At 33.2% G+C, this 13,692-nt stretch overlaps 1 protein-coding gene across 2 annotated transcripts in view; it reads right to left on the bottom strand.

Annotated features, from left to right (window-relative positions):
• Nucleotides 1–10,525: 10,525 nt before the first annotated feature.
• Sohlh2 (spermatogenesis and oogenesis specific basic helix-loop-helix 2) overlaps nucleotides 10,526–13,692 on the bottom strand; it is a 70,674-nt gene continuing 67,507 nt past the window's right edge. For both annotated transcript variants that reach the window (XM_013141209.3, XM_013141208.3), the window contains 2 exons: nucleotides 13,373–13,431; nucleotides 10,526–11,256 (listed from right to left, as the gene is read on the bottom strand). In XM_013141209.3, the coding sequence (XP_012996663.1) occupies nucleotides 11,245–11,256; nucleotides 13,373–13,431 (71 nt within the window). In that variant the 3' untranslated portion in view covers nucleotides 10,526–11,244. The remainder of the gene's footprint in view (nucleotides 11,257–13,372; nucleotides 13,432–13,692) is intronic.

Genomic DNA, 13,692 nt, shown 5'->3' on the forward strand with positions numbered 1-13,692 from the left:
CTAAATTTAAATATTAAAAAATTAAGCTTGAATGCTTAAATATCTAGGACAATAAAGAATAGGTTGATAATGTAATTTTCAAAGTAAAAAATAATTTTTATTAATGTTAAAAGATTATGTAACAGGAAAGTAAAAGAAATATACAGCAGATGGAACAATCATAAAATAAAAAATAAGATTCTGGAAATAACTTAAATATATCAGTAATTACAAAAATATAAATGCAAAAAATTCCAATGAAAAGATTGAGTTGATAAGACTTGATTTTTAAAATCCAGCTATATGTTTTTAAGAGAAATATAATGATTCAATAAATTTAAAATATAAGGATGGGAAAGCTATACCATATAAACACTAACAGGTAACTCAGGTAAGTATATTAAGGTAAAGTTTTCTAGGGTGAAAGAAATTTTATACTCTTGAGGAAAGTTAACTGATCAAAAACATAAAGTAGTTATAAGTTATTGGGAGCAAAATAACGTGACTTCATAACCTAAGGCAAGAATTGACTGAATCATAAAAATAAAATAGAAAAATTTCAACAAGTTTCCAAATATTGAAAAAATCATATTCTTTACTGCAATGCAATTAAGTAGTAGATACATGATTAAAGGAAAAACTTTAAAACTCATCCATTTAAAAATTTCAAATATTCTTTTAGTAACATTTTGTTTATGAAGAAATAATGGCCTTTAGAAAATACTTTGTAAAGCCAATGAACTAAACATCTAATTTCAGTAGTTATAAAAATGACAATATAATCAATATAAGATTTAAGAAAATAAATAGAATTCTACGATAACACAAGAATTCTGTATCCCTATGCACAACTGTGCATATCCTTGTCCATAACAATATACTTCCCTAACCTAATTAGGTAAGCTTCTTCAAAGAGGGTAGGGAAGTCGGACACAGAAGTTTGAAAAATTTAGAGCTCTAGCAGAGCTTTTTTGTTGACTTGGAGAAAAACAAGTATTTGTGAGTTCCACCAAATCTTCAAAGGACAAATAATTTCTATCAAGGAAAAACTATTCCTGAGCATAAGAACAGAGAATTTTTCCATCAATTCATTTTAAGGATCTAGGAAAACTGTAACATTAATACCTAATGGGGCCAAGAAATACAGTTATACCCTCAAATCATCTGTAAAATAAATGTGAAACTTTTGAGAACACATTTAGGATGTAAGATAATAAATTAATTTTGAACAGGTAGCATTTTCCCAAGGAATATAAGGTTGGTACTACTGAAGAAAATTAATAATGTAATTCATAATTAAAACAAGTTAAAAGAGGAAAATCATATGACAATCTCAACAAAATACACACTTATTAAGTAAAAATTCAGAGATTTGTGCAGTGGTGCACACCTACCTATATTCTCAGTACTCCTGGAGGATGAGGCAGGAGGATTTGAAGTGTGAGTCCAGCCTGTATATTTAGTAACTTAGTGAGACCCTATCCCAAAGTTAAAAAGTAAAAAGAGCTGGGGATGTAGATTAATGCAGATACTCTGGGTTCAATTGTTAGTACCATAAAAAATTCAGTATGTGTTTATAACTTCTAAAATGGTAACATAAATCCTAATAAATCCTAAATCCTAAATTTCTACAGAAATCACCCTACAAAATGAACAAATATTGAAAGCTTTTATTTAAATCAAGGATATGACAAAGGTACTCAAAGTTATACTACATTTTACATAGCAAGACAAAGTACAGAGATAAAAAAAAGTATGAGGATTGGAAAGGCATTCTTAAATAACATGACCACCTCAATACACTACTCAAGTAAACCTACTGAAAAGTTATTATAATTAATAAAAAATTAAATAAGGTTGATACACGATGGAAACAAAAAATCAATTGTCGTAACAGCAAAGCAGCTAGAAAATGCAATTTAAATGGCATTTAAAATATTAAAATATAACGTGTGAGAATACAAAGTTTAAAAGATACATAAGGATTTTTATGGGAAAAATCATAAAATTCTATTGAAAGAAAAGGCTGAAGTAGATGTACATATATACACTATATTCTTGGATTGGATCGCTCAATTAAAATATAAATTTTGCCAAATTAATCTATTGATTTAATGATTCCAGTGAAAATGCCAATAATCTTTTTGTGTGTGCTTTAATTTTTATGAAATGATTTTAAAATTCACATGGAAATGCAAACAGTAAAGAACAAATACCTAAATCTCTGCAGAAGGCTAAGAACAAGATAGGCGACTTGCCTTACCAAACAAGGTAATACTATGCAAGCCATGCTGTATTGACAGAGGGATGGACAAACAGAAAAAGGAAATAAAATAGAGAGCCAAGGCACTAGCAGTCCATATGAAACACTGTTTTATGTCTGAACAGGCATTGCATACCAGGCTGAGCAAGAGGGAACTTCGGTAAATGTGTTTCAGACAATTGATTATCCTGATAGGATAAATAACATAAGACCTTGGAGTTTAACTTATTCAAGAAGCAATTCTAGATGAAAGAATTCAATGTGAACAAAAGAAAAGTACACAACTAAATTTGTAGATGAATATATGTTTGACACCAAGGGTATTAAAATGCTCAGAAAATGCAAAGACTGAAGTATAACATACTACACACTGATTATCTATCAAAATACTATAAAAAAGATAACCTCTCAACTATAAATCAACACAGTTCACAAACCACATAATTGACAAGGATTAATGTCTCATTTATAAACTAAAAATTAAAGCAATAACTCAGTATGAAACTAGACAGAGACTAGAACAGATATTTCACAAAAGAGTAATTGAACCAAGGTTCAATTTCCTTAAAAGAGAATAAAAAACTTGGAAAAAATTCACAAGATGCCATTTCACATGTATCACATTGGCAATGAACCAGCCTGACAATATAAAGTATGATGATGATGTGAAGAAAACAGAAATAATATGCAATGCTGAGAGAATTATGTAGTTTTATAAGCACTTTGTAAAACTATTTGGTATTAGATAGCAAAACTGAAAATAAACATATTATATGTATAAACATACCTACTGCTAAGTATGTACTATAGGAAACCCTTGCATGGATGTTCCAAAAGATAAATACAAGAATGTTCCTAGGCCAGGGATATAGCTTAGTAACTGGCAAGCTTGAGGTCCTGAGTTCGATTCCCAGCATCAAACAAAACAAAAACAAAAAAAGAATATTTCTAGCAACACTATTTATAATAAAAAACCCATAAACTATAAGTAATCCAAGCATAAATACATGCGATACATTTTTATGATGGCAAACTATGTATTGCAGTGAAAATAAATGGACTACAGTAATTTATATTTACTTAGATCAATATCACAAAAAGATGCGTTGGGCAAAACAACCATTAGTTTAACCAATATATATTTAGTAAACTAACCTTTATGCTTTGAGTTGGTTAACTAATAAGTATTCAGTATATGTAAACTGGGTAAACACACTGTGCTGACATTATATGTTTATATATTTAAAAAGCAAGCAGAAATAGAGTAACATAAGGTACTGCGTCTACACTGTGAAGTCTTCTTGGGTAGTCACTGATCTTCCTCAACTTGGTTTCCACAGTATTTAGTACAGATACTCTACATAATTGGTATTTCATTAGCTCAAGTTCCCCTAAGGCAGAGACTGAAACGAAGTCTGGGTGAAAGTGGTCTAAAGAGCTTTAGGCAGTGATCCCAGGAAAGAGATCAGGAGAGGAAAATCTGAAAATCTAGCACAAGAATACTGCATCAAGATGGTCAATAGTGATGGTTGTGTCCTTTTGGACCACTGGAGAAGGCTGATGAAACACCTTCAGAAGCATTTATCCATTAGCGTCCATTTGTCAAAGATATCCACGGCTTTAACTTTCCTTAAGTCTGGGTTATACATGGTAGAGTGTAGATTCTCTCTGGTGATCAATTCCCAGAGTCAGACAAGCTTTAAGGCAAGAAGTAAGAGACTGAACACGAACTCCTACGCCAGGTGCTACAGGAAGCAGGTCAAGGCTTTCTTGTAACTTACTTCCAAGCAAGTGGACATAGATTACAAAATAAAACGAAACAGAATTAAGATTTACTGAGGATTTAACATGTGGAACCACTTTTCATGTATTTTTCATTTAATCCTCACAGCAATTTTAACAGCACTTTTAGCTCCATTTTATTTTTTGAGAAAATTATGCTTACTGAGAGGAAAATAACTTTCTAAAGTCTGATAATATGCTAGAGTAAGAATGGGAAACAAATATGTCTCGAAATCTTGAACCGTTTCTACTATACCATAAAGCCTATATGATTGTATAATTGCAAGTGCCTAGAGAGCAAATGCATTTCAGAAAAGATGAATAGAGCAAGTAGATGGGGAAAATAAAAAAGAAATGAACTCAGAATTACTGTAACATAATGTAACTCATAGTTGGAATGAGGCTAATATAAGCAAACATGTCAAGAGAATTGGTACAGCAATGGCTTTTGTGTTTGTAAGGAAATATTACCAAAGCACAGCAATTGGTTCATTCTTTATTTCCTTTCTTCCTAATAGTGGCAGTTGTTCAAATTATATGACTAATACACTGGTAAAAATGGACCTAGTAATTCAAAATGTTAAATCTAGAACTTGTACACATCCTTTAAATTGTTCAACAATAAGCTATGTACAGTATTTCTTGGTGTCATCTTTTTTCTTGATATAGCTACTAATATTTTGGCAAATAACTGACAAAATACTGATACTTGTAACTACCTTCCCAAACTAAACCCCTGCAAAACAAACTAAAAAAGGAAATAAAAATCAGAGTGGAACTCAATGAAATACAAATCAAAAAACATTAAGTTAGTGAAAAAATTTAATTTGAGATCCATAAAAATGATAAAAACCTAGAGAAACTCATGTGAAAAGGACCCTACAAATTATTAGTTTCAGGAATGTAGAAGATGACATTACTAGCGGCTCCATAGGCACTGAAAGCATAAGGGACTATTATGAGCAACTTTATGCAACTACCAAAGCTCATTCAAGAAGAAATAAATCAAATTCCTTTTAGTTATTAAAACATTGAATTTGCACTTTAAAAAGCTTTCCTACAAAGAAAATTACACATCTACATAGATTCATTGATGAATTATAGTAATAATTAAAGAAGAAATGTAATACAAACTCTTATATAAACTTCCAGAAAATTAAAGAGGAGAGACTATTTCCTAGAGACCATTTTAGGGGACAGCATTACTCTGATATCAAAACCTGAAAAACTTTTAAAAATCTCTGGATCAAATCATTCATGAACAAACTCTAAAACAAAATTTTAAGAAATCAAATCTACAATAATTAAGGATTACATCTCATGACTTAGTGAATCAAGAGAATAGAAGATTGATTTAATAATTGAATTAGAAAAATAGAAAACTTAATACTATATGATCATTTAATAGGCCTGGAACACTACTAATGAATTCCAACAACTATCATTCAGGCTGGGTATATATCTCAGCATACTAGCAATAGATGAACTTTCTTGACATATAAAAGGACATCTTACAGAAATGTATACCTGATATATTTAATACTGAAAAGTTACATACTTTCCCTTGTAACTAGAAACAAGATAAAAATCTGAATTATTTGTTGGCATTCAATATTGTTCTATAGGTTTAGTTAACTGTCATATGGTAAAATAGTAGACTAGTACTCCAAAATAAAAAGGAATTAAATACTGATAGTTAAAACACATGTAAATCTCAGAATAATTATTATGAGCCAAAAAAGAGCTGAGTAAAAAAGAATAACTACTACATAAACCCATTTGTACAAACAAAAAAAATGCAAACTAGTCCTTAGTAATGTTAAGCAGATCAGTGGTTTTCTAGGATTTGAGGAAGAGGAAGAAGGGATAATAAAAAAGAACACAGGAGGGGGCTGGGGGATTGGGGGGCTGGGGATATTGTTCAGTGGCACAGCACCTACCTGGTAAGTACAAGGTCATGAGTTTGATTCCTGGTACAAAAAAAAAAAGAGAGAGAGAGAGAGAGAACATAGAAAACTTCTGTGGGTGATAAATGTTCATTATCTTGCTTGTTATGATACATTCATAGGTATAGGTATATACATTTTCAAAACTTGTCAAGTTATATTATTTGAATATGCAGTTTATATCAATTAAACCATAATAAATGTTCATAGTTTAATAAAATTAATTGATTTCTCCCCCCTTGATCTATAGATTTTGTTCTCTTCCCACCACTCCACAAGAATGAAAGCATCCATAAATCTTGACTTCTCAGTAACAACATTTTAGAATTAGTTCATTGAAGTCTCCTTGTATCTTCAGTTTTCTATGTTTTTACTTTTTTTTGCTTATCTTTTTTCACCATTAGGATGGAATTTATGCTGCCCTATAACTTTTATATACAGGCCAGAGAAACTTCCTTTCTAAGATTCATGCTTTTTTTTTTTTTTTTTTTTTTTTTTTAGAATAAAAACTAACAAAATACTCAGAAGATGTGAACTTTTTCTTAAAATAAAAGCTAGGCCAGATTTCCCCCTAAGGGTCTGTATAACAAGAACCCTATGAGAAAAAAGCAAGCATCTTAAATATTCCTGGCAGAAGCAGCAGTAAGGGCCAGATTATTTCAGCATTATTCAACATACACGAAGACCTGGATCCAAAGCATAGTTCAAACTGAGCAGATCTGCAGGGAACCAGAATAATGAGTGGAGTTTAACGATCCCACACGCTGCCAACTTGGCTTGAAACACAGATGACTTTAGGGTGTTCCTTGCATAGAGAAGAGAGCTGCATTTTGTTTAAAGAGCCAATTTGAAAATAAGTTTATTTTTTAACTGACCGACAATTGTATGTGTCTGTAGGGAAAATGTGATGTTTCAGTCATCTATACCTTATATAATCATCAAGTTAGGTAGTCATAGCCTCATATATTAACCACTCTGTGGTGAAATCATTCAAAGGGCTCTTTAAAAATATTCCATGCAAAACTGTCAACCCAAACCACATTACTGTGTAATAAAACACCAAAATTACTCCTGCTAGCTGACTGTAACTCTGTACCTGTTGACCAGTGTCTTCTTGTCCTCCCCTCATTCCTGTCCTCCCCAGTGTCTTGGCACTCACTCTATTCTTCACTTCTATAGGATCAGCTTCTTTAGGTTCCTCATGTGAAATCATGTAGTGTTTGTCTTTCTGCACCCACCTAATTTCATTAACCTAATGTCCTCGAGGCTCAGTCATTTGTGAACATGACTTCATTCTTTTTCATGGCTGAACAGAATTAAACTGGGGATCTATATTATTGAGAGCTCACATTTTATTTATCCACCTGACTCCTGGAGAATATTTAGATTGGTTCCATATCCTGGCTATTGCGAATAATACTGCAACAAACATGAGAGTACAATGACTCTTCAAAATTGAGAATCATGCTCTTTTAAAAGCTGAGTTAAATCAACTCAAATTTATATATCTGATTTGCTTGGTATTTTCATGTGTATTATATTTACTTGGTTCTTTCTCTATTTGGTGTCTTCTTTTCAAAACATTTATTTTAATGTTTAGGAGGACTTTTATTTTTATTTAGTGGGAGCTTTGTATTTTGTCACAGTTCTGTGAATTCTTTTTCTAATTTAACCTTACCATTTTGTCAATTTATATAATGTTATATTTTCTCTTCATTTCTACTTTTCATTTTAATTGCATCACTTATCAAAACCTATTACCTCTATGAATTATTTCACCAACATTTCCATCTTTGTATTAATATTAGCTCTACACTTAAGTATATTAAATTCCCACTATCTTTTGCCAAAGTATATTTTGGTTGTATAAGCCCATCTTTAGCAGATTCCCCCAAACGTATGCATTATTTGAGATGTTGTACATTCAAAACTGACTTTATAAAGAGAATACCTGGAGAACATCTTAGCAGTATTTTTAAAAATCTTTGCCTTGTCCTTTACTTCTATGAGGTTCTTAAAAAAACAATCTTATTCCACTGTTGCCTTTCTGTGTTGCTACTCTTGAGAAAAACAATGCCAGCCTGATCCTTTTACTTTGATAGCTAATGTGGCCTTTTTACCAGTAGTCCCTGAGGACTTTTCCACATTTTACTTGGATGTGTATCGCAGTTGACAATTTTCAGGTCAAATTCTGGGTACCTGGTCATTCCTTTTAGTAAATAAATTATCTCTTATTTGCAGAAAGATTCTTCTTTTTTTTTGGCACCAGGGATCAATCAATCTCACAACCTTGCACTTGCCAGACATGTGCTGTACTGCTAAGCTGGATCCCTGGCCCCTTGCAGAAAGATTCTTAATTTAGTTCTAATATTAATTCTATTCCATTATTTTGTTATTCCTTTTTCAGAAACCCCTTTATATATGTGTTGGACCTTTTTGGTGGTTGATGGTACTTAGGACTCTTCTGCTGACCCTTCCTACTGTTTTGGTCTCATTTCATTTTCATAGTTGGTTTTGGAGGAAGCATTTTTATTACTTTAGATTTGTATATTTTATCTGCTTCTCTTTTTACAATATTTTTGAATAGAGTTGGCTTGATTTTTCTTCTATCTCTAGGGATTTTCTAGACAGGGCTCCATGTTGGTAGCTTCCCACCAACATAGAGAAGGACAAAAGCTACCATCTTCTTCCTCTTCTGTTTTCTCACTTTTAGCCTCAGATACTTCCCGTTCATCCAGTTTCCCAAGAGTGGCTGACTGGACATGTGTTCCCTCTGGCAGTTACTCTGGTTATAAAGGGTTCTCCAGAGGATGCCTTTTCACACTTTGGCCTGATTTTTTCTGTAGAGGCCTAACAGTGAGCTGAAATCAACAACAGCCTCAGCCTGCCAAGATGTGACTCAGATGCCAGATCTAATCCAAGAACATGTTGGAGTCCATTACAAACCTGACTCTGTGGAACAGGCTCTTTGTTCAGTGAAATATTAAACTGAAAAGTGAAGAGTCCAGAGGTTGGTTAAGCATGCACATACGAACAGTCTCATTCAAATTTCAACAAACTCTGACCCAAGGTATGAATTAAACCTATGTAGTGTCTGTCACATATAGGACCCTTGGAAACCCCAGGTTGTTGCACTAGTTGTCAAATTTTGGAAAATTTAAGCAATGGCTATAAATCAAAGTTTTTTCCTTGTTAAATGTGAGAACACTTCTCATATCATTTTTAGAAGCATCACATAGAAAATTACATGCAAAATGAAATGTCTAGCATGTAGGGGTCCACTATTATTTACTAATATCACTGTGTTCCAGTAAGTGTAGTTGAACCCAATTCCTTTGATTTTACAGATTACAAAAGCAGTTATCTTTATTGAGCTCCTTCAAGTACCAAACGTTCGTGGTTTATAAATGTGAATTTGTACTTCTGTTCTTTATTTGTAATAACTTGAAAGAAGTAAACAGCCCAGTTTTACAAATGAAGAAGCTAAAGTTTATAGTTTAAATCACTTGCCGTAGGTTGTATGTCTAGTTAGTGATAACAGAATTAATATTCATAACAAGATTTATTTGACTCTAAAGCTTATAATACTGTCTTAACTCTTACAGAAAACCTTTTCACTGACTGCTTCCTCCTCCGTCTAGCAAATATTTAGTATCACACAATGTCATGTGTTTTATTTCATCTTATTTGTGGTCTTCTGTGTTTTTGCCTTCTTTCTGCAGCAGAACTACAATGTGTTCCTTTAAAGATGTAATTATTTTGGAGTTTGTTTGTTTTTAACTGCAATGTATTTATCCTTCCTCAAAATAGCATTAGATTTAAGTTCTCAGTAAGTGCTTATCAAGTTGATAAGAATCAACTTGAATGATTTCTGCTTATCTCAAGGAAGATACACTTGTTTATATCTAGGTGTGCTAAATCATCTATATCCAAATGTACATGTTTTAAAAGTCCGAGACAAATATTATAAAGGAAATCTGAGAAATGCAAAATAATTTTAATTTAAAGAGGATGAACATATGAGAAACATCAGACTTAATTGGTTTTCTAAATTTTTAAAAACAACTTTGAGTTATTTGAGTTTGCATAATGATCTAAGTACAGATGAATCTTGGAGGAAAATTTCTGTTACTAAAAAAATATTTTTCTTGTAAATCCTAACAAGGCTTGAACTATTCCAAGGCACCTGACTCACTGTCCACTCCCCACTGTTGCCTAAGTCTATGCTCCAGAGCTTTCTCTTGGGATCATATCACATTCTGTATCAATACCCCTACTCCCACATAATCACAAGGTTCTGTGACCCAAGTGCCATGTCAGTGCAACCAGTTACTCCCTAATATACACTAGATGCACAGATTTAAAAATATAAACCCTGTCTGGGCATGGTAGCACATGCTTATGATCACAGCTAGTTAGGAGAATGATGTAGAAAATATTAAGATTTCAAAGTCAGATTGGGAAACATAGTATGAGTCTGTCTGAAAATGATTGAAGTTAAAAATAAACCCAAGGAATGCTAGTCATAAATCAAGAATAGGCTTTTATCAGTAAGTCCTTTAACAAAATTTTATTCAAATAACAGCAACAAGGCTTAACTGATGAGGGCACAAAGGCCAAAGACATGGTCCCTGCTCTCAGGGAGACAAACAGATAATTAAATGTAGTGTCATTTATAGACACTATGATTTTAAAATGTATAGAGCATCAAGGGCACAGATGGAAGAATATTCAAATCTAGATGATAAATTACAAAGAGCTTTGTAGACAAGATTATCTATGAGGAATTGCTAGACAAGAAATAGTACTGAAATGAGAAAGCACAGGTAGCCTGCACATGATTGCAATTTATGTCAGGTCTCCTGGTCCAGTGACCTCTACTGCCCAGGAGCTGCAGCAGACCTGAGTGCTTTTCGCCACTCATTCCATTTTCATGGGTTCCAAATACTTGCTCCAAATCAACCTACTTAACATCCTCTCTTCTATTTCATGCTGTGTTTCTTCCAAGGTCCCTTTTGCTCCAATATTTCCTGTGGCCTTTAATATGTCTCACAGGATAATCTCATTAGAAATTACACAACGATACTCCATTCTTCAAAAGCCAATTTAGATTTTACCTGTTTCAGGAAGCAATCTAAAGCTACTTAGAAAGGAAGCAAGTGGCCTGGTAGGAATTCAAGTGGAAAGTCAAATGCTGATTATGATGTGTCGTGCTGGATGGCACCAGCCTTGAAGGAACGCTTCTCTTCTTCAATTCTGTCATTCCAGAGTAGGTTACACATCACCCTATAGTAAGGATGAAACTGCTGTAAACATTCAGAAAATGTAAACAGTATTGAATCAAATTAGATAAAAGAGTTTTTGTGCCTTAGTCTATCACCTATACAATAAAAATAATCCTTGTCTCTTACAAAGAACTGATGAATAGGCCATTTCATACCTGAATTCTAAGGCAGAAGCAGCTATGTCATAGAACCTTAGTCAATTTAGGCTGAATTAATAAAGAAGCTAACTTCTGGGACATCTGAAATGAGGCAGTATAACTGAAGATATCAGAACTCAAAATGTACCTACACCTCCAATGAAAAACTTACCTTTTAATGAAATATTCCTACAGTTTTTAATGTTGTATATTACTAGTATTGTTTCATAAGTAGAAACATTTAAGAAATACATAAATTGCTCTCTGGGATGAAATACACTGAAGTAAAATAGAACCCTAATCTTTTTTAGTGAGCATGTGTCATTACTCGCCTAGGAATGATCATAAACTTGAAAAGATTTTGTTATGTGCATAACAAAAAAGCCAAATATAGTAGATGTTCAACCTACTATATTTCAGAGCACAAAAATTACAATTTGTTTTGTTTAAAAATCTGGTCTGTATAGATGAGTATATACAAGTGGCTTGGCAATACTGAAAACTAACAGAAATATATTTTCTCATTAGAAAATAGCCCAAACTCATCATAAATTAACTTGGACCACTACCACAAACAAGTCAAGGAATTTCCAGATTACATAAAATGACTTAATTTGTCCATGAGGACTTTATATATGATATAGTTGGTGTACAGATGGTACCAAATATTGGTAGGAAAAGATGTTTTCTTCAAAAAGTGGGTTAAATATATAGATTTACCATATACAAGAAAAATTAGATCTCTGACCTCATACCACACATAGAAGTCCCATTATAACAGTCAAATGTGAAATGAAAACATTAGAATTAATTTAAAATTAAAAATGGGGTACTATCTAAAGATTCAAAATGGAGGCTAGCTTAAATCACAAAAAGCACAAATCACAAGGGAAAATACTGACATATTTTTACTGCCTAAAATTCACTTTTGTCTATAGCATAGGACATCATAGGCAAAGTTAAAAGGTCAAATGAACAGAAAAAATGTGTAGTAAAGTGGCGTTGTGAGAATTAAATCATGTAAAAAATTATAAAAATCAAGCCTAAGTCAAACATTTCAATAGATAAAAATACCAGGATGAGAACAAACAATTCTCAGAAGAAACGTAAATTTCCAATATATACAGAAAGGTATGCTAAGCCAAAACCAAAAATTGAAGACAACAGTGTGACACTGCCTCATGTCTATCTTCAGACTGATAAAAGGAATGACTGTGTCCCATGAAGTGCTGACAAAAATGAAGGGGAAGAGGAACGTACACAAGGTAAACAGGAATGTAAGTGGCAGCCTCTTAGAGAACAACACAGCAGCTGTACCATCTATGATGGAAACGGCCACGATCCTTTGCTTCTTCCACTTCACACTCTGCAATAGTTTTGCACATCCTTTCATCAGGAGATAAAATCTATTTCCTATTTTCTTCTCCCTTGGCTGACCTTCCATTTTATTATTTTACTAACAATGCAACAAAAGAAAAGTTGTGTCTCAAGACTACAAGGGGTAACTGAAAGATATGGTGAATGTTTAAATTTTTAAAAACCATTATAGTAAAAGACATATTGGCAAGAATAATGCGATAAGTATGTTCAAACCAGAGTATTTTGAGGGGGATTAATCCAGTGTATCTTTTACTGTAATACTTTTTAAGTTCTGATCACATGTTTTGATCATACCACATTGATAAACTGTGTGCAGCAACCTCGGTGAAATAAAAACACAAGATCTGGCCCCACGCAACTTCTAGCCCTTCCTCATAAAATGAAACAGTTTTGCATTGATTTCTGGATGCTGAGGCAGCACAACTGAAGACATGCGTGGCAGATAACTTCCAGAGCTGCTTCAGAAAATGGCAAAGGTGATGGGAGGACTATGTTCAAAGATGTGGGGGGATTATTGTGATGAGGACCAACAGTAACATGTTCCTTACTATAATAAATTTTATAAAATTTAAACATTCATGGTATTTTTTAGAATCACACCTTGTACTTGCACTGTATCATTTGTTCTCTTGCTTCCTGCAACTGCCTTGAGAACAGACCTGTTAAAGAAAGAAAGGAGGCCACATTAAACAGATGAGCTGTAAGCTGTCCCAGCAGAGGAGATCCTAAACCAGATGGCTCTGGCCAACCATAGAGCATGAGCAGAAGCAGCTGCATGTAGTCAATCCCCAGTGGCAAATCTTTCATGTGCATAGATCTCCTTTCTCTCAGAAAGGCCCACTGTGGACACAAAAGCCAGGCCTCGTGTCAGCATCTCCTAGGCCCCCCACCTCAATGCAGTACTGTCTCTCCCGCCAAAA

This window comes from Cavia porcellus, unplaced genomic scaffold, assembly GCF_034190915.1.
Source record: "Cavia porcellus strain 051 isolate PalLab524CR breed Dunkin Hartley unplaced genomic scaffold, mCavPor4.1 scaffold_21, whole genome shotgun sequence".
NCBI lineage: Eukaryota > Metazoa > Chordata > Mammalia > Rodentia > Caviidae > Cavia > Cavia porcellus.